Source organism: Coloeus monedula, assembly GCF_965178545.1.
Source record: "Coloeus monedula genome assembly, chromosome: 3".
Lineage (NCBI taxonomy): Eukaryota > Metazoa > Chordata > Aves > Passeriformes > Corvidae > Coloeus > Coloeus monedula.
Window position 1 is genome coordinate 57,505,388 of NC_138783.1, and position 19,935 is coordinate 57,525,322.

General features: G+C 41.2%; 1 protein-coding gene across 3 annotated transcripts in view; it reads left to right on the forward strand.

Annotated features, from left to right (window-relative positions):
• Window positions 1–546: 546 nt before the first annotated feature.
• The window catches only part of EPSTI1 (epithelial stromal interaction 1), a 55,490-nt gene continuing 36,101 nt past the window's right edge, over window positions 547–19,935 (forward strand). For all 3 annotated transcript variants that reach the window (XR_014226280.1, XM_082278206.1, XM_082278207.1), the window contains exons 1-5: window positions 547–765; window positions 11,080–11,138; window positions 13,098–13,181; window positions 17,044–17,117; window positions 17,738–17,821. Coding sequence is in view for 2 of the 3 variants with exons in the window: in XM_082278206.1 (XP_082134332.1) it covers window positions 575–765; window positions 11,080–11,138; window positions 13,098–13,181; window positions 17,044–17,117; window positions 17,738–17,821 (492 nt within the window). In the remaining variant the exon portion in view is untranslated. The remainder of the gene's footprint in view (window positions 766–11,079; window positions 11,139–13,097; window positions 13,182–17,043; window positions 17,118–17,737; window positions 17,822–19,935) is intronic.

Consider the following 19,935-nt stretch of genomic DNA (forward strand, 5'->3'; position numbering starts at 1 on the left):
TATATATATGATATATATATAATATATATATATATATATCATATATATATAATTTGCAAACAATAATCATTCAGTGTTGTTTCACTCTAATCTGCCCCAAGGGATCTATTAACATGAACCTGGGTTACCCTCACCTTCAGGGGTGGGTCATAACACCCCCAAGAGTTACTCTCTCTGTCCTAGGTAAATGTGAAGTGCTAAGTTAAAAATAGTCAGAAATAGATCAGAAATAGATCAGAAATATATGTCAGAAATATATCAGAAAAATGTCAGACCTCCCCATGCTTCTGCACAAACAGTTGTCATCCAGTTTATTAGTACAGATGAGCTTTGCTGTCACCCTGTGACTCCTGCCTGCCTGGGTGCTGTGACTGAGATGATCAAACTTGAGCTTCATCCAGAGGATGCCTCAGAAACCAGTACATGTATTGGCATGCCTACCAGTCAAAAGTTCAGGAAGGGGTGGAGCTTACCAGGAATTGAAACTGATATGTGCTAACCCCAAGGTTACCACGTCTTTCCCTAGCTGTAGAAGCAGTACTGGTTTCTGTCAAGTCAAGGTACTTGCAAAACTATGTCTGGGATTGGAGGATGGAAGGAAAGCAGCAGGTACAGGACAGCAACTTCCTCCAGTACTCCCTTTCCCTCTCAGGGTAACCCTTGGGGTGGCAACAATGAAACAGAGAAGGGTAAAAACACCCAGAAGCTGACAACATCCGAAGAGAAACAAAGAGACCAAGCATCAGCCCACCAGCAAGAGCAGTGGTAAGTAACAAGGAGCCGGACTAAGATGATTTACCTGTATTGGGTGCCCGTTCTCCAGCTTACTCAAGCTGCACACCTTTAAAGGTGCACATACTTTATAGAGAGCCTGTGGATATGGCTGAGCACATAAGCAGCATGTTGTCATCTTCTTGAGGCTTCCTACGTGGGACCCAAGTTGTTCTGGCAGGCTTCTTGATAGCATGGCTCACACCCTGTGCCATAGCAGTGACCCGTTCTGTACCTTGGATACTGGCATATGTGGTGTCTGTTTCTTGGCATCCCTTTTCAAAGTGAAATTTCAAATCTGGTTCTAGCTCCCCGTTTTCTGTGTCTCCTAATATTTCATCTTGGAAAGTCTAAAAATACTTACTTTGGCTTAAGAGATGGATATAGGCTGCATTCCAGCACTGCTCTGAATGCAGTCAAGGACACAGAACAGCTTCCAGGAACTCATGCTGACAAAACTAAAACCAAAGCTTCAGCTCTCAATTTCATTTTGTGCTTTATTGGAATCTATGCTTAGTCTGTCTCTGGCTTTCCAGTGACAATCCTGAGATAGCTTGCATGAGCCGTATCTTGCAGATATAATACAGAATAGAAACTGAAATCTCTGTGTGTGTGTATTTTATGCACATGTGTTTAATATAAATATGCTTAGATGACCATAGCTAATTGTTTAGTCTTTTTCCCCAAATGTGTTTTTTCTGAGTTCTTAGTAACAGTGCATATAATGCTAAGATTATTATTATTGTTATGTGCTGATTTTGCTTAGCTTGCTTCTTTTTCTCCCGGCTTTCAAAGGGCAGCTGGCTAAACTGCAAACTGTTTCAGTTTCCTTTCCCTTCTTTCTGGATGAAGAAGGTGGAGCCATGTGGGGAGGAGGTGTCAGGCAGCTGATGCTGAGCAGAGATCAGCAGCTTTTCATTCAAACCCATGAATGCTTGCCTATTGGGTAGTAGTAATGATACAGGGACTATTAAGAGCTGAGTCCCTTTAAAATCCATCAGCGCTTTAATGACTGACTTTCAGGAGAGCAAACAACAATTCCTCAGTTACAGTCTGTTTATTTTCTGCCACTTCCAAATATGAAAAATTCTGTCTTGCCAGCTCTCACAGTGCCATATATCCACAGTAGAACGAGGACAGCCCCAGTCCGTTTATGTAGCTGTGCTGTGTGCATATTGTTGCTGTTTGGGTTTTTTTGAGGGGGGAGGAGGCAGCATCGGGGATAGTGGGAGTTTTCCCATTGCCATGACTGTCTTTGCCCAGTTTTTGTCTGGGATACAAACCCCCTGGTATAGGTTAGGTGAATAATTAATTAATTGGTTTGCCAGAGCTCCCTGCAGAATTTAAGGCCAGGGCACATATAATCACACAAATCCCTGTTCCCTCTTTGATCTTACATGATTCTTGCAGACATAAATCTGTTGTGCATCCACTGAAAAGGCTGAGTAGTATTTTTTGCTATGTGAAAAGATTCTCTCTGCATCTTCATGAAGTTCTAACAAAGAATTAGTTCCTAAATCTTGGATGTACAAATTAAAGCCTTCATTAGTATGCAGTTAGTGAGAAGAAGGGATAAGGAAAAGGCAGGTTGAAACAGAAACCATGTAATATAAGTGGGAAACAAATAGTTGAAAAAGGAAGTGGACAAGACTGGTGTTTTCATCCTTCCCTTGAGAAGGGGGATGCTACCTGGCAGTTTGAATGGGATGAAGCCACTTAAATGGCAATGTCCTTAACTAACCCAGATTAATTGGAAGATAGTATCTGAAATACTGAAACAGAACAGAGGAGATATTTATTTTTTAAAAAAACCCAATTGTTCCATTCATTATTACTTTGTTCTGTTTTCTCAAGTTAATTTCAAGAAAGATTTCAGATTAAAATATAATTTTAGCAGTGATAAAGCTGATTCAGCTTTTTAGCCACCAACCTATTTTAGTATGATCTTTAAAACTAAAATACTGGGACACCCTCAGAACGGTCCGGGTTTTTGGGCTCTGGAATAACCAGAGCAGTTGGAGAGCTGAAGTCACAGGGTGACAGAAGAAGAAAAAAAGCACAGACTAGCATTACTAAAGGCTTTCTGGAATATGCATAGCAGAGGGAACATGAGGGGCCCAAGTAGGATACCTCTGTGCCAAGTAGTGTCTCTATTCCAGCTTCTGCTTGCTATTTTTTGGAAACAGACAGGGATATGGTTTTGCTGCCAGCAAAGCAGGAGTTGGAGTCTCTTTTGAAGGCTCTGTGTGAATTGTTTCCATGCAAACTCTCAGTCTCAGGCTGCGAGAGAAGTTGGGAGTGGGAAAACATCTCAGTAGCATCTTAGGGTAGGATCAGGAGACCTTTTGTTTAGACTGGACACATGAAATATGTGTGGGATGTAGCATGTTGCAGTCTCGTTCAGTACTCAATATTCAAACTTGACTTTAAAAAAGTACAAGGTGGGCAGATGATATTAGAGGATAGTTTTGCTTTGGAAAAGCCCTTATATGATATGTTAAGGGTGAGAAGTGGCAATAAAGTGGTCCTGATTAGGAAAAATACTTGTTCAAATGCAAAATTGAAGTCACACTTTGTACATCCCCACCCAGTTATACATAGAATGTGGTCTCAGGCCATGGAGAAAAAAGTCACCAGGATGACAAGAGCTTGAAACTGCTTATAATAATAAGCTTGCATTTAAGTGGCTTCACTTTGTCTGCTAAGTGCCATGAAATTAACTTGTAGAAAGCGAATTCCCAAATTGCCCCTGTTCATACCTATTCAGAAACAAAAGTCTGTACAGAAGAAAAGGTGTAGGAAAGTGGGGAAATTAGAGGGTGAACTATAGCTAGTGCCTGAAAAAGAAACTGCTGCCCCCATTCAGCAGTCTGTCTTTAGCGCCTTTAAAGCTGCCAAGAATAATATTGGTTCTGGTAAAATCCATTAAAAAATGAAATTCAAAATAATAAAACCTGAAGATATATTGCTGCACAGCTGGTAACAGTCCCTCATCATTTTGTGTGAAAGGAGAGCGAAGTTGCTAGAATGCTTGATTCGAGAAACTGTATTCTTTGACTGCTGGAGCCAAATCCATCAGAGCTTTCTTGCCTTCCTTTTCCAATCTTAATCCTGAACTAAAAAAAAAAAAAATTGTGTTATAAGACACCCCATCCTTTTGCTGATAGACTATACTTAGCAGTTCTGATTTTTTTTTCATGAGCTGAAGTTTCTTTAAAATAAAAAAAAAAGTTAGTCTACGAAACTGTAGGCAGGTTTTTAGCCAAATGCTTGTTTTGCCCACTGCCCAGCCACTGGTGGGAGTGCTAGAAAGGTAATTTGAATTATGCACTGTCTGTTCAGGGTTTAGCTCTCCACTTGCTGCACAGGAGAAGTCTCCCAACTCGCTGTCTTTCAGGCTGATGTACTAATATTTACAGCCCAGTGGAGTGACTCAGCGATGCCCAGCTTCACTGTGGTCAGTAGCCAGCCTTTCCTCCAGCCACCTGATTGGTGGCAGGGTCTCTGTAAGACAATACCTGTACTGTTCGTCTGGTCTGTGGGGGTTGCTGTTCCATATAATGCATGGAGGAGGGGAAGAAGTCCTTCCAAATTCTGTATTAGAAGGCTTTTTTGGAAGAGCTTGTTTTTCACAAGCCCTGACATGTTCCCATGATGCACAGCTTGGTGAGGAGCTGTGGTGAGCTGATGAATAGGGAATGTATGGGAGGATGCTGTGTTTGGGCAGGGGCAATGAAAGGACAAATTCTCTGATGCAGACACAGCAGAGGAGGAAATACATTGTTGAAAAGAAAAGAAGGGGCGGAGCAGAGATGAACATGCCAGTAGCTTAAATCTCAATGTTCATGTGATATGGCATCTGACCTGCTGAGCTCTCCAGGCATGCTGGCAAGCCTGACATGCAACACATGCATGCCTCTGCAGGGGATAGCTCGGCTCAGCACTTGGTGTTGCCAAGCCCAGCGCCTGGCCTGCCCACGTATGGATGCTCCATGCTCCTCACGGCTAGTGATTACCAGGTGCTCCAGCTGGCTCTGGCATGCTCCCTAAATCCCTGACACTGTGCTGCACTGAGGGAACTGAGCTGCTCTAGGACGTGGGGACAGCATGAGCTGGGTCTGATGCTGATCCACAACACTGCCACAGTGAACTCTGCCCCTATGGTGTAGTAGTCTGACCACAAGTGCAGGCTGACTAATGGCACGTTAGTGTTTTCAGAGGAGAGAAAGTTGTGCTGTGAGCCAAGTTTGGGCGGAGAGCTACCCCTTGGCTCCCTGATTTGATCCTTCAGTGTGGCAATTTCCTTGGAGCTTTAGAAGTTGGTTAAGATTGTTTAAAACAGAGTAGTAGCTGAAGCATGTGACCTTCTTTCTGATGTGCTAGGACCACAACAAGCTGCTGAGTCTGAGCCTCATCAAAACTGTTGGAAATTCAATTCCAAGTTTCAGTTTTAGTCTTTGGACCAAATTTTAACTCAGGAATTTCTCTACAAGCATGTGAGTAACAGCAGAACCTCAGGTCTGTTTCTTTCCTGCAGACTTCTGACTCTTGCTTTCTCCTGGGCTCCTCTTTGCTGCTCTCTTGCTTCTCACTCTTCCCCCTTGCAAGTTCACTTCTTCAGGATTTAACTCTTTGCTTTAACCCAAAGCCTCACAATGGCAAAAAAGTTGTCTGTTCCTAATGGAAGTTTTAGTTAACCAAAGGGACCAGATACAGAAGTGAGTTCCCCTGGTGTAATAATCTTCCAGCCATCATTTGAACTGTGGTAGTGAAGTGCATTCCTGGCCTGTGGCAAACACAGGACAAAATCCATGGAGGTAGGTATTTGGTGATAAACATTTCCTGCTAATGTAGTTCATTTTCTGCCTCCCGTGTTAAGAGCACACATGCAGTGAGGATGAATCAGACAGTGTAATGCTAAGCCTCAGTAAATCACTTTTGTCTCTGAGCTGCAAACTGGTGAGATGATGCCGCTGATAAAGATGGAAAGCCAGAGCCCCAAGCCTGCATGCAAGGTTTGTACACCCTCCTAGAGCTCCACTTATGGCTCTGCTGGGACACAGAGCATATTGCTCAGCTGAGGTCTAGAACTGTGACTGTCGATTATCATTAGCATCTGGCTGTGTGTGCATTGCAAAATAGGGATACCTACAGGACAGTAGTCTGCTTGCTGGGATTTGGCATCTTGTAGCCCTTTAATTTGGCAGCTTCTGCACTGCTCAGCAGCATATGGCTGTTCCATCAGGCATGGGAGCCTTGGTGAAAACAATACTTTGTGGTGGTGTGGACTTGACAGCTCTTAAAACAATTCCTGATAAATGAATGCAAAGTTCAGCTCAGTGTTATCTTTGAAGGAAATTCAAGAGTTGACTTTGGCAATTTGGTCTCTGTTCTCTTTTTAGTTCAGTCTTAACATAGTATCTAATGCAGTATCTCACCCATATCTTTCCCTAGGTTCCTCCTCAGACTGAATCTGCCCTGGTCTTCTTCCCAAGCTTTAGTCATTTGTGTTGCTCTCCAATGGTGTTCTCCTTAATTTTTGTCATACAGAGCACTTTGCCCAGCAGAGCAAGATATTTGGCTTTCAGCTCTGTGATGTTCATGTACCAATGCACCCACAGTATAAAACACTGTGGGACTGGAAATAGTTTATAACAGCCATTCCTTTTGTAACTCTTTAAACTATTTCACACTTCATTTGAAAATCTCTCCTGTGGTAGATGGCTGGAGTGGACTTGAGAAAAAACTGAAGAGCAAAGCTGCAAAAAATATTACTGGTGAACAGCAGTCCTCAAGTGGTTTTTCCATTTCAGAAATAAACTATTTTATACAAACCTAAAAGAAAGTAGAACAAAAGTTGCTATGGTCAATGCTTTGAAAGCACTGAAAAAGTGTCCTTGAGCTAGTTAGAAGAGTAGACTTACATATATGGTTCAGAATTTAAATTTTCAGACCTGGTGTTCCTTATGTAACTGATCATTCAAAGTGTAAAATATCATTGCAGATTATCTATGACTGTATTGTATGTTTCTCCTGACTGAAATGTTTTATATATCTCTCTGTATGTACCAGTTTTGGCTGGATAGAACTTATTTTCTTCATAGTAGCTGCTGTGGGGCTATGGTTTGGATTTGTGACCAAAACAGTGTTGATAACACAGGGATGTGTTTGTTACAGCTGAGCAGTGCTGACACTGAGGCAGGACCTTTTCTGCCTCTCACCCCAGCAGAGAGTGGGCTGGGGGTGCACAGGAAGTTGTGAGAGGGCACAGCAGAGACAGCTGACCCCAGCTGACCAAAGGAGTATCCTAGACCATATGGCATCATGCTCAGCTTATATAGCTGGGGGAAGGAGAGAGGGAGGGACATTTGGACTGATGGTGTTTGTCTACCCAAGTCACCATCACACATGATAGAGCCCTGCTTTCCTGGGGATGGCTGAACACCTGCCTGAAGTGGTGGGAAGTGGTGAATGCATTCCATGTCCTGCTTCGCTTGTGTGTGCAGCTTTTGCTTTACCTGTTAAACTGTCTATATCTCTACCCATGAGTTTTCTCACTTTAAACCTTCTAATTCTCCCTCCCATCCCACGAGGGGCAGAGTGAGCGAGCAGCCATGTGGTACCTAGTTACTGGCTGGGGTTAAACCACAATGATATATTGGTATATAGGAATTTATAATCCCATGACTGCAGTATATTATGTGTATCTGCTTGAAAAATCATAGGAGGTTCCTTTTTTTTTAATTTTAATATAGATACATTCTCTTATTGGGTTATAACTTTCCTACTCTCATTAATATCTGTTCAGTCTGTGTAATGAGTCAATACATTCCCATTTTCTACGGAGAAAATAAAACAAAAAATACTCATCAAGAATAATATGATCCATAAAGGCAGAAGATGATTTTTCTTTTTGAAGAGCTATAACTGGGGTAAGATGTTCTTTCTCCCCTTTCCAGTGACTTCTGTATTTGTATTTATAAAACAACCCTACCTCAAAGATAGGCTTAATTCTTATAACAATTAGAATCATTATTAGTGAAACTATAAAGTTAAATTCTTTATAATCTTTTCTGTCTGTGGATTTTGAAGCACTTCATATATTGATATAAAGCACAAAATTCTGCACACCACTGATAGCTTCAAATCTTCACTTTTCCTTAATTGCTCCCCAGGTAAGAAGGATAATTTGCTCCAGACTTATGGCTACTGTGGCAACCCAGAAACTGACTGGAATATTAAATTGACAGGCTGTAGCAGGTTTTATAGGCTTAACTGGATCAGAGGTTTTGCCTGAACAAAGAAATGACACACAATATCCTGCAAACTGGATAAAAACACGAAGTGAAAGCTGGTGGTGGGTTTTTGCATTAACTTTCTCTCCTTAGAAAAAAGAATCTCAAGAAAATGACAGATATTAGGTGTGGATTTTAGAACTGGTAGGGCAGGTGGAGTTTCTCAGGCAACAGCTCATCTGGCTCCTCTCCTGTAGGGTAAAAAGGCAAGGAACCAGTTTGTACCCTGACTTTCACCCCTCCCACAAGAAGTTTACCATGTACTTACTCTTCCTTCCCCCTGATCAGAGAATCATAGAATGGTTCTTTAAGAGACCTTAAAGGTCATCTAGTTCCAACCCCCCTGCCATGGGCAGGAAGTCTTCCACTAGACCAAATTCAGAGCCCCATCCAACCTGGTCTTAAACACCTCCAGGGATGGGGAATCCACAATATCTGTGGGCAACTTGTGCCAGTGCCTCACCACCCTCACAGTAAAGAATTTCTTCCTAGTATGTAAAGCAAACCTGCCCTCCTTCAGCTTAAGGCCATTTTTGATCCCAGCACCCAAATCTACATTCTAACACATCTTTCCAGAGACCAAGATGAGTACTTAAAGTTAGATAAACTCAATAAACTCAACTGCCCCCCCCCTTCTTTTTGTCTTTTAATTTGTAATAATAACTAAAACAAAGCATTAGATGAAAGACAGACAAAAGTTGGTGTCCTGTTCTCCCATTCCCTCCCACACTGGAGACTTGGCATCCTCATTTTCTTTGGCTTTATTTCAATAAAATGGAAACCAATTTGAGTTTTAAATAAGCACTGTTTTGAACACAATGACTCTTAATCTGCTCTTTGGAAAACAGCTGGTAAATGTACTGTCACCTCTATGTCTTTCGTAAACTCATTGATCTTTGCTATATTTCATGTACAGTCCTGAATTTCTGAAGATGAGGCTATGGTCAGGTATCTGAAGAGTGGGCCCCACCTGGCCTCCTGGGGTCTAAGCCTTCCAGCCAAAAAGCAGAAGCAGATAAAGGAAATGATTCGTGGCAAAAGGGATGGATCTGATACCGTGATTTCTCATACATGTTCAGACAAGAAGAGGTCCCTTCTTTTTTGAAAAATTTGATTATAACTTAAAAGAAATCAACCAGACAAACACTGTTTGAAGTCATCAAAGTACATGGTATAAAAGCTCTTCTGCCCTCTAGTGCTGTGAAGCAGCGTGATATCATAGAAGCACTGATTGATTTTTTGGTGGGGGGAAGATATGTAGCATTGCAACCCACAATTTCAGCCACTTTTATCACTGCCAAAGGGAAGGGAGGGGAGTTTAAAAGGTACTCAATAATTTTTGTTTATGAACTTGAGAGAAATATGATCTTAATATCTGAAACAACAACAAAAAATCTTGAAACAGATAAATTGTGCAGCAGCTTGTTAAAGGCACTTTGGGATAAATTGGAAATGCTACTACTCAATCAAATAGAGAAAAATCTGAAACAACTTCACTGATGGGGAGTGTTATGCCATAAGCGAGATGTGTTGTCAAAGCTTCTTTTAAGTAATGTTTGCAGTTGTGTGGTGAATGCCAGTGGGGTATTGCTGCTCTCTTCACTCCTGCCTTTAAGGGTCTGGGATTCGGTGGAGACGTGCAGAACAGTCTCACTGTCTCAGGGGCACCAGAGTGTGCTGGCAGAAAGGGAAAGGATCGTATTAAATGGCACCATTAAAGCTCACGGCTCTATCTTTACTAGTTTAATCTCATAAATTAATCCACATCCTCCTAGAATAAGTCTTCAAAGAGAAAGAGGTAATTGGATATAAATGCTCTCTTACCAAACCCTGAATTACAGTGATATGGCAGCAGGCAGCTTTGGGCACTTTGATCTCTTTGCATGATTTTCATTCCCCTTTTAAGCCTAAGTATTGGGCCTTATTGTTTCATTACTTTTCCACTGCCAGCTGCTCTCTCTGCTTACTAGCTTGTCCTCTAGCCACTCCATATGACCCTTCCTTAAGAGGCTCAGCCTTCACCCCTAATTATTCTTTGCTGGCTGTTCTTCTCCTCGTGTTTTCACACGTGTGAAATTTTTGTGCCCACATGTGCATATAAAACCCTGCCAAGACTCTGATGTGTGGGGGCAACTTCTCCTTAGTGCATTTCTGGTAAACCTGCACTGCCATGGCACAGCCTCTGCTGAGCAGGAGCCATGTAAACTCCTACCCACGCTATACACCATGAAGATAAAACCCTTTGTCTTCTCGAAGTGGAACTGATGTGTTTTCATCACTCTTTTGATCACCTCAAGTCTGTTAATACACTCTGAACCCAGTCTTGCCTCTTTGCTGTCACGTTAGATTGATAGCTCCTTGAGACAGCAACTGCATTTTGAATTAAGTCTGGCAAAACAGGGCCCTTGTCCTGATTCAGTGAGTTGCACCTTCCACATGACAGCAAGATGAATATGAATATGCCCAAGGAGCTCCTGGTGCCTGAAAATGAAAGACTGACAAGGAAACTGAGGCTCAGTCTGAGACTAAGTCACCTGAGTCCATCACAAACAGTGTGACTTTGCACACTCCTTGAACAACTTTTGAGCAGGCTGCTTGAGTTCACAAAGTGCTTGGTGCCTACAAGGTAAGGGGTGGGACTGCCAGCACCAGTGCTCTTCCCAGTAGATAGTGGTCTTCCACATGGAGCACTTTGATTCAAGGAAGTGATTTGATTTGGAAAGCATAAGATTTGAGGTCAGGAGTCTAGAGCAAAACTTGAATAAGACCAGCAAAGGCTATGCTAAAAGTTTCTGAAAATATTATGCTTGCTATCTGCTGCCAATTCCAAATATAACAAGTATTTCTAGAGTACTTACCAAAAATTTCTGAGGAGCTGAATCAGAATAAATACTAGTTTTTATATGAAGCTGTTTGCTACAACAGCAGAAAACTGACTTTGCAGATGAAGGAACTTATTGTAGTCCTGATTTTGTGTAAACAGGAAAAATAAGAGTGTATTCTTTCATTTTAGTGTTGGCCCATATGTCCTGGTAACTCCAAATGAAACCAGAAGAAAACAGTTGCAGCAAAGTAAGTCGAATTGTCTAATATAATAATACATTATTTCTACTTGAATAACTTTAGGGCTTCGTGCATTTTATTGCTCTTGCAACTTTTATCCTCATTTTTACAATGCTTTTATATGTACAGCTATGATAGTGAAGCCAGTGCTATGAGCATTCTCCATCCTCATGTAGCTTTTCTGAAGATTGACTCATCATCTGACTTCACTTCATGCAGAATAAAGCTTGTTCAGAAGGGTTTTGGTAATTTCAGTGCTGGAGCTGTTCAAGATGGCTTCTACAAGACTATGCTGGAATTAGCTCTATCCAACTTTTACGGGATTGAATTAATATCAGAGAACTTTGAACAGTCTCTGGGTTAGGAGGAGGAAGAACAAAAATATAAATAAGAAATATTTTTGAAAATACTCCCATGTGGAAACAAAAGCAACTGCAGCTGCTGTTGGTTCTTGAATATGCATTTAAGGATTGTAGGTGGGTCTTTTCTCAAGCTGGTAAAAGTCATTTTAGATTGAAAGTATTCACTTTTGCTTGGCTTTGAGTCTTGCTGGGGAAAGTAGCTAAGCAGGAACACCCTGAACCTGTACCAGAAAGATCAGGCATATGTTGAAATCTTTTATTGGCAAAGTTACAGCAAGAGTCAGTTGTGAAATAAATTCTGTATACAGAGGTGTCTGAGCACAGCAGTCCTACACTCCTGGGCATTGATTTATGCAAGATATGAAAGCTGAAGGAGTGTGAGTCAGCACTTCTCATGTCTCGAGTCCTTGAGGAAACAGTGCAATTAAATCCTTTCTTCTCAAACAGTGTGAGTTTGGCTGAAATACTTCACCAGGAGGCTGGTATGGGTTGGGTTCCCTTGGGTTGCAAGAAAAAAAATGGACTTATCATGAACCAAACTAAAATCTTCTGGAGGGATGAATAGCAGCAGATCATCTTAGACCTGACTGTGATGTTAACAACAAAGGTGTTGCTGCTCTAATAAATGTCTGTTTTCACTTTGTGGCACTAGTGTGAAAGGTCTGAAGCATGTCAAGTATTTCTGTCTTGGATGCTGGCAGAAATAGGACCTCACTGAATGGAGTCTCTACTTAAATGCTTGTTTAAAAGGTGAAATAAAAAGCTGGTGTGTCTTTTGGGTCTGTTTAGAAGCTTACACAAATACTGGCTTTATGCTGTTAGACGAGGGCTGGTGTCGGCCTCCGATAGCCATAGCCAGCCATTAGGAAATACATTTAGTAGAAGTGCAATGAGCTCCTAGAGCAAGAAAAGTGCTAGTGTAAAACACAGCTCCTCTTTCCATAGGCTTTGTTGGCCTTGCTATTGAAAGGAATTGTTGTGGTTTTTTCTTCTGTCAGTCAATAAAGAGAGAAGTTAAATCAGCCAGCCATCCTAGAGCATATGGCTGCACCCCGGCTGTATTGACTTCCACTGACTACACTGGAAGCTTGCTGCCCATCTCACATGTGGGTGCCTATGCTGAAGTGTCTTAATTTGAAGCTGATTCATGCATTCCTCCTGTTTCTATTTAGGGAGCATGTGGCTGGGAGGGAAAATTACTTTTCATTTCCCTGCTGGGGAGCATTACACCACAAGGATTTCCCTCTATGCAGCAATAACATCTTAATTGTAACTTCTGCTTTACCTGCAGGAATAAATACTGGGGCACTTACCTACGGATTCCCAGGGGTCAAAAAGCAGTCTATTAGCAGTCTCTTAGCTGGTTTTGGCTTTACTTTTGGAGTTGAGTTCTAGGGTTGCTCACCATTACAGTCTCGAGTTAGGGAAACTGCCTTTTTAGCTGATCATTGCAGTGACTGAGTAACCTCTTGTGGGGGTGTCTGCATCCCTTGAGAACAAGTTTGTTCATGGATGGTCTTCAGGATTACATGCAATTAGCAATAATGGCTGCTTTTTAGTATTCCCTCTAACTTCCATATATTTATTTCTTTTTATGCCTGCTCAGTTGCTAAGAAAGAGCTCAATGACCTGGAGCAATGGAAGAAAGAACACAGGCCAGGGCCAATTACGTTGAGTCCACAGAGACTGGGTAAGACATGTAAATCAGCAAATGTGAATTGCAAAATTTTATTTTGCAGGACATGAGATATTTTTCACTTTTTCTTGCATGCTGCTTATTAAAGACACTCAGTGTCAATAAGGGCTGACATGAGCCTATTGTATGTGCTCTGTACTTCCTGATGATCATGGCAAGGAAGATGTTTCTGAAACAAAACAGCACAGATTGTCACTCAAGAAATCCGTCAAGATCACAGTAGAAAATCTGTACTAACATTTGGGGAAAACAGGTGGATTAACCCTCCTGCTGTTTACACTCTCTGTGGTTGATGTCTCTGAGGGAGCACACACTTGTCAGTAGTGTTCAGATGGACAGCATGTTGGAGACCCTCCAGTTACCCATAAGAAAACTCCTCTGTCTTACTATGTGTGTTTCGTGGCTGCTGGCTGGCCAAAGTGATCCCTGCAGCTTCAGCATTTGCAGACTAAATGTGTGTGAAGCTCTGTGTTACCAATTTTATAAAGATAAAAACAGACAAGTAAATGAAAAACAGGGTAAAAAGCTGCAAGAACGTAAGACGCCCTGAACGTAACTGATGTGTTCGCTAAGATAACCAAGATGTTTTCTAGATGGGTGAGAGAAAGTATAGGAGATATCTTGAATTGCAACCACTATAAAGTATTGAATCTAGTGATATTTCAGAATTAGTTTTAAAAAGTTTTAGAAAAGAAGAGCTGCTCTTCCTTACCTTGGCTGTCATAGGAGAATTTGGGGTGCACAGTGTAGGATGTTGCCTGCCTTGATCTGCAAATTAAGTTCTTTCTCTGCCAGGCTATGCAAGATAAGTTTGCAGTGGTGTACAGTATATAAAAATAGTCAGTAGGTGGGAGACAAAGGAATTTGAACTGACTCCAACCCAGAGTTGGTTTTTAGCTCAAGGTGATCCTGGTCCCACATGTTCTGCCCTGCAGCTGAGTTGCAGTGGTGGCAATGCCCTGTATTCCCACGATCACATGTAGTCATGTGGCCAGACAGTCTTTGTGAGTTCATGTGTAACATCTCCTTCTTGCTTGTGAGTAGTCCCTAGAAGACAACATACTTCTGTCATAAGAAGACCATAGAGTTTTTTGCTGAAGAAAGTGAAATCTGGAAACAGAAATTTGGTGTGTGGTGTCTGTGCAGAATATGTGCGGGCTGGCTGCATGACTGAGGGTGTGCTGTCAAAGCTGCAGTGACTGAGTGTCAGGAGTCTTAACTTCTTCTGGCCCTACTGCATTTAAAAACTTCTTTGGGAAAGAAGCAACCAAAGAGGAAAAAAAAAAAAAAAAAAGAAAGAAAGAAAATATGATGTCTTCAGTCACTGTCTAGCTTCCACTTAGATTTTCCTGGAGACTGAGACACAGGCACTGTGTTCAGTGCCTCTGAAAAGAGCTAAGGTGCGAAGATTATTAGAACATATCATTTCCGCAGGAACAAATTTAGAACTGAAGTGGCATCTCTAATGTCACCACTTTGGGTACTCATTAAGAGAAAAAAGTATAATGTGTTATTTTCTCAGAGTGATTTTAAGGGACTACACATGTAGTCCAAATCACTAAACAAAATCTCTAAATAAAGTTGAAATTTCTTAAAGTTGAAGTTTTTTTAACACTTGTGCTTTCCATAGGGAAATAAGTATTCTGGCTTTCAACTGTAATATTTGACTGGCAAACTTTCAGGCATCACGGAGAGATGAGAGCAATGAAGGATGCAAGTTCCACTCTCCTCTATAAGCAATGAGTGGAGCAACAAATCATGCCTGATAAATGCAACGGTCTCTTTTCTGGTATTATTATATATGATCACAACACACTCTGACTTCAGTGAAGCATCTGACATGTTACAGCCAAGCCAACCTGAATGAATTAAACCTTTCTGAAAGGCTATAGGCAATTTCTAGTAATGATCAGGAAAATATTTGTTCCAAGACGATGTCCATCAGTACATGCAAAAAAATACAGTGCACACAAGAAATTTTGGCAGTAAAAGGCTAAAAAAAGAGAAAGATTAAGCATCCAAGAGGTTTCAAAACTGGTTTAAGCAGAAGTTTGATTTTCTAGACCTGGGGAAGAGACATTCTACAATGCCAGCTGTATGCTTATTGCTACTCTAAGGTTATTACTTGTATACTGTATGGCCAGTCTCTCTTGAGAACTTATCTTAGGGATTTATTTTTGTCCATAGAAATGTTGCCACACTTAAGGAATTGATCTCCCATTCACTAAATGTCACAAAAGCACCTAAAATTAGTTATCTTCCATTAGTAAATGGAGAAAGCTACCTTTAGACAAGAGTGATTCCTCCTGAAAGGTCTGGTATAGTTGTCTTACATTTCTTAGAATGATTTGGGTCTGAAGAAAACTTAAATATTATTTCATTTTAACTGCCCTGCCATGGGCAGAGACACCTTCCACTAGACCAGGTTGCTCAAAGCCCCATCCAGCCTGGCCTTGAACACTTCTGGGGTGGGGCATCCACAGCTTCACTGGGCAATTTGTGCCAGTGCCTCAGCACCTCATAGTGAAAAATTTCTTTATTATATTCAATCTAAATCTCTCCTCTTTCAGTTTAAAACCATTCCCCCTTGTCCTATCACTATATGCCCTTGCAAAAATTCCCTCTCCAGCTCTTTTGTAGTCACCTTTAGGTACTGAAAGGCTGCTAGGAGGTCTCCCTGGAGCCTTCTCCTCTCCAGGGTGAACAAACCCAACTCCCTCAGCCTGTCTTCACAGGAGAGGTGCTCCAGCCCTCTGATCATCTTTGAGGCCCTCCTATGGACTCAATCCAGCAGGTCCATGTCCTTCTTATACTGGGGGCCCCAGAGCTGTGTGCATCACTCCAGGGGGGTCTCACCAGAGGAGAATCCTCTCCCCTGACTGGCTGCCCATGCTGCTTTTGATACAGCCCAGGATATCAGGCGCCTTAAGTAGCACAGAGTGGTTTAGCTGCTTCTATTGAATTAGGAGTCACACAGAGGGGAACTTCCCATGAAAATACAGGCAAAATACAGCCCCCATCCTCAGAATGGAGTGAGGGCTGCTGTTAGTTTTTGCAACAACTGAGGGAATAAATTATATCCTTTCCTAAAGCAAGAAAATACTTTGGAAAATAGAGCAGAGTAATAGAATCAAAGTCACTCCCTCCATCCCTAGTATCGCTTTCTTTGTGTGGGTGGTTTATTTGTTTGTGGCGTTTTTGTTTCTTTTTATTGAAGGCTGAACATTATGGCCAGAGCTTTAGATGTTCACAAAAGCAAGTCCATGCCTTTGGAAAAGGACAGCTTCTACTGCCTCGATATGAGTGTGAGGTCTGTGGGAAAAGGCTTTTACTTCCATTTCAGAAAGGGGATTTTTCCTCAAGCCCCAAGACATTAGTTAGAAAATATTAAAATGATAGCATCCCATTAGTGCTGGCAGAGTCCAAGATCCTAAATTTGATAAAAGAGAAACTTTTTAGCAATAGAATTTCTGACTGTATGTGTGTGACAAACTGAGCAAAGGTAGGGGTAGTTGGATCAGAAAATGAAAACTCACCTGCAAAGCATGACTGATTTTCTGAAAATGGAATAGTTCCTCAGTAAACTGATCATATATTGTAGGGACATATTTGTTGGTAGAGTGGATGATACAGTGGGTGCTCTGTAAATAATAGGCAAGTGCTTTTGATGGATGAATAAAATGATCGAAAAGGTCTCCTATCTATTCTCTTTAATGTCAGACAGCTACTGTAATTATGAAAAATTTCCTGTATATGCATACATCCAAGCTGTTATATTGCTGTATTCTGAAATGACTGGCATTTGCAGTTAAAATGCTTATACAAAATGCCATTTATATTTTTGGGTTTTTTTAAGGTGGAAACGAATCAGAAGCTAAAGTAAGACAAAACCAGCAAATGATTCTCATGCAATCTAAATACCAAAAAAAGGTCAGTAAGAAAAAAATGTTTCTTTTTAGGAAGAAAGCTTTTCATGAAGTGTTTCATATGACTATAAAATGAACTCACAGCTGCTTGACAGGAGAAAGTCATGAAACCTGAAGGAAACAGCAGAAAATCAGAAACTAATGTTCTGAACCAAAGAAAATGAGAAATCTGTCCATAAATATGTACCAATCTGTATCACAGACGGTATCTCAAATAACAACCAGTACAGTTGTAAAGCCACTTAAATGCCGTGCTGTCTCTTCTGGCATGCTGCTCATGCTTGGACTAATTGATCAATGTACCCCTCTATCCCGTGCTTATGTGGAAATGTTGTTCCTGTTGCAAGAGGTATAAATGCTTGTAAGTTATCAATCAGCTGTGTGAGTCCTTGCATGGAGGCCCATTTATCAGTCCTAGATTTCCCAGCCTTCTTAAAGCCAATATTGGAGTGGCTGTTGCACAGCCTGCATTACTCAGTGTCTCATTTTAAGGGAAAAAATTACAGAAAGTTTCCCCAAACACACTTTAGATTTGAAAGATGTGCACCATAGGAGTCAAGTTGCCTTATGTACTCCTTGTATACATAAATATGTAAAATAACTTCCTATGTTTATGTCATGCAGCACAAGAGAGAAGAATATGTAAAAGCAAAAAAGGCAGCTGAAGAAGCTGAAATCCTGAAAAAGAAAGCAATTCAGAGAGAAAAGGTAAATCTGGTGACTGCAGACTTGAAGCCATACAACAGTTCATGTCTTGATGCTTGATTTTGCTGAACTACATGGAACTGTTAAATTAAGTGGTGACCCTGCATGGTATCGAGGAATTAGGAAATGCAGCCCTCCTCCTTTGTAGATGACTGAGGGATCCCTGACCTGGTGTTTTTGGGGGCTTGGGTGCTCCTTTGGCTCACCAGGAACTCCAGCCTTTCAGTTGCATCCACCTGGACGAGTTAGCAGAAGGGGAGAACATGAAGGTCAGGAGTAACGTTGTGTGTGCAGGTTATATGGTTCACTTTGGCACGAGCTCCCTCTATAAGATTGGATTGTAGCAGGTGGCACAAAGACCTTATAGAAATCCATAATTGCCTGTGCACATGGGAAGAATACTAGAAAATCCAGCCTTTCATGATGGAAAAGATATCAAAATCATGAAAAGGTCAGTGTAGTCTGCCTGCATTGTGCTGAGAGCACCCTGAAATTCGACTGCCCCTCCAACCCTTTTGCAGCTTGTCCACTCAAGTGTCCTGCTAATCAAGTCAGATCGCTCTTCCTTCTAATATTCTCCACATATTGACACCAATGATAGCTCACTTTCAAATTTTCTTTCACTATTTTGAATTTGTTTGCTTTCTCTAGTTATTCTCACAAAGCATCTTCTCATCCTTTGTGCTGCGCAACCCTTTGTAAAAGTTCATTTCTGTCTCCTTGGTGGCAACCAAGTAGTTCTTGCTTGAGAATGCAGTGTGGAATTTAAATGAAAAAAGAAAGGAGAGGGAGCATGGTACTTATGTGTGCATTAACAAGGAGAGAAAGGGAGATTTCAGGTTTGCAAGTTTTGTCTCCACAACAGTAAAAATGATTTTCTGTGCAGAAACTGAATGTTGAGAGTTAATTAAAAAGTCATCGATATGGGTTGGAGTACAAGGGCATGCATAAACAAAAATAACTGTAATTGCCCCTAGGTAAGGATTAATCTGTTCCCAGTCTTTCAGTGGTTAGCATTATACTTTGGGCATAAGCCCATACATGAAAGCTCACAGGAACAATAAATATTATCACCTGAAAATATCGTTAGCTGTTACCATCTCATATATAGCTCCACAAGCAGTGATGATAGCAGTGAAAGAGAGTGGATTAATTATTTAATATATGTTGTTTGCCCATGGGCATTGGACAAGAAAAATGTTACAACACTGCTGTAATTTCTAGTTACACCTGGAAAATATATTGATGTATCAGGTTCGTTTTCATGCTCTTTAATTTCCTTACCTTCACTCCCACAGATTATAAAATCTTTATAGATGTTGTAGATAGTAAAACTGTAAGTATCCATTTTTTCTGAAGGAGTATGCAACATTGCAGCAAACATCTTTGCCAAACAGACTGTCTAATTTGACTAAATAAACATGTGCCCACAAAACAATCAAACAAAACAGAGGTGCTTCAAAGGGAACTCCTAATTTGAATTTGTTTATTCAGATTGTCTTCCACAATAGTGATTGAGCCGATGAAGATTTCTTCTTGGATGATGATTAGGTATTAAAAATTCAACCCTGTGTTTAAGAAGAGCATGCTGAAAAGCAGCTAGAAGGTGTCAATTTGGCTATCTCACCCTGCCTAAAGATGAAAGGTTCCCAAGACCTGAGAATGACAGGGATCCTACTGGTGCTATACAACCATCGTTGGGCTCTGTTTACCAAAGGAAAGGAGCTTTTTATTTGAAGTGATAGATTTGTATTCAACTGCACCTGTAGGGCACTGGCTGGGAGCACGTCTTTCTGCAAGTTCACAGGCCGTCTTTTCTTGCTGGCCAGCCCTTCTTTTGCTCAAGGTTGTTATTCATTCAATAAAAACCAAATTGTGTGGCAGTCTGAGAGGAGATAATAGCTAGCCAGCTTTATCAGCAGGAGCCCTGGAACTTTCACAGCTGGAAAGCTTCTTTGCCAGCAAACATGAATCGTGAAGCCCTACAGACTAATGTGCAATGACTAGAACGGGTGCTGGTACTCAGCTCAGTTCTTCCTTGATTGTAAGGATGATGTACTGTGAGCCAGTGCTGCTTGTGAACTTAGGATCTGTTTATGTTACTGTTTTAATGCTGG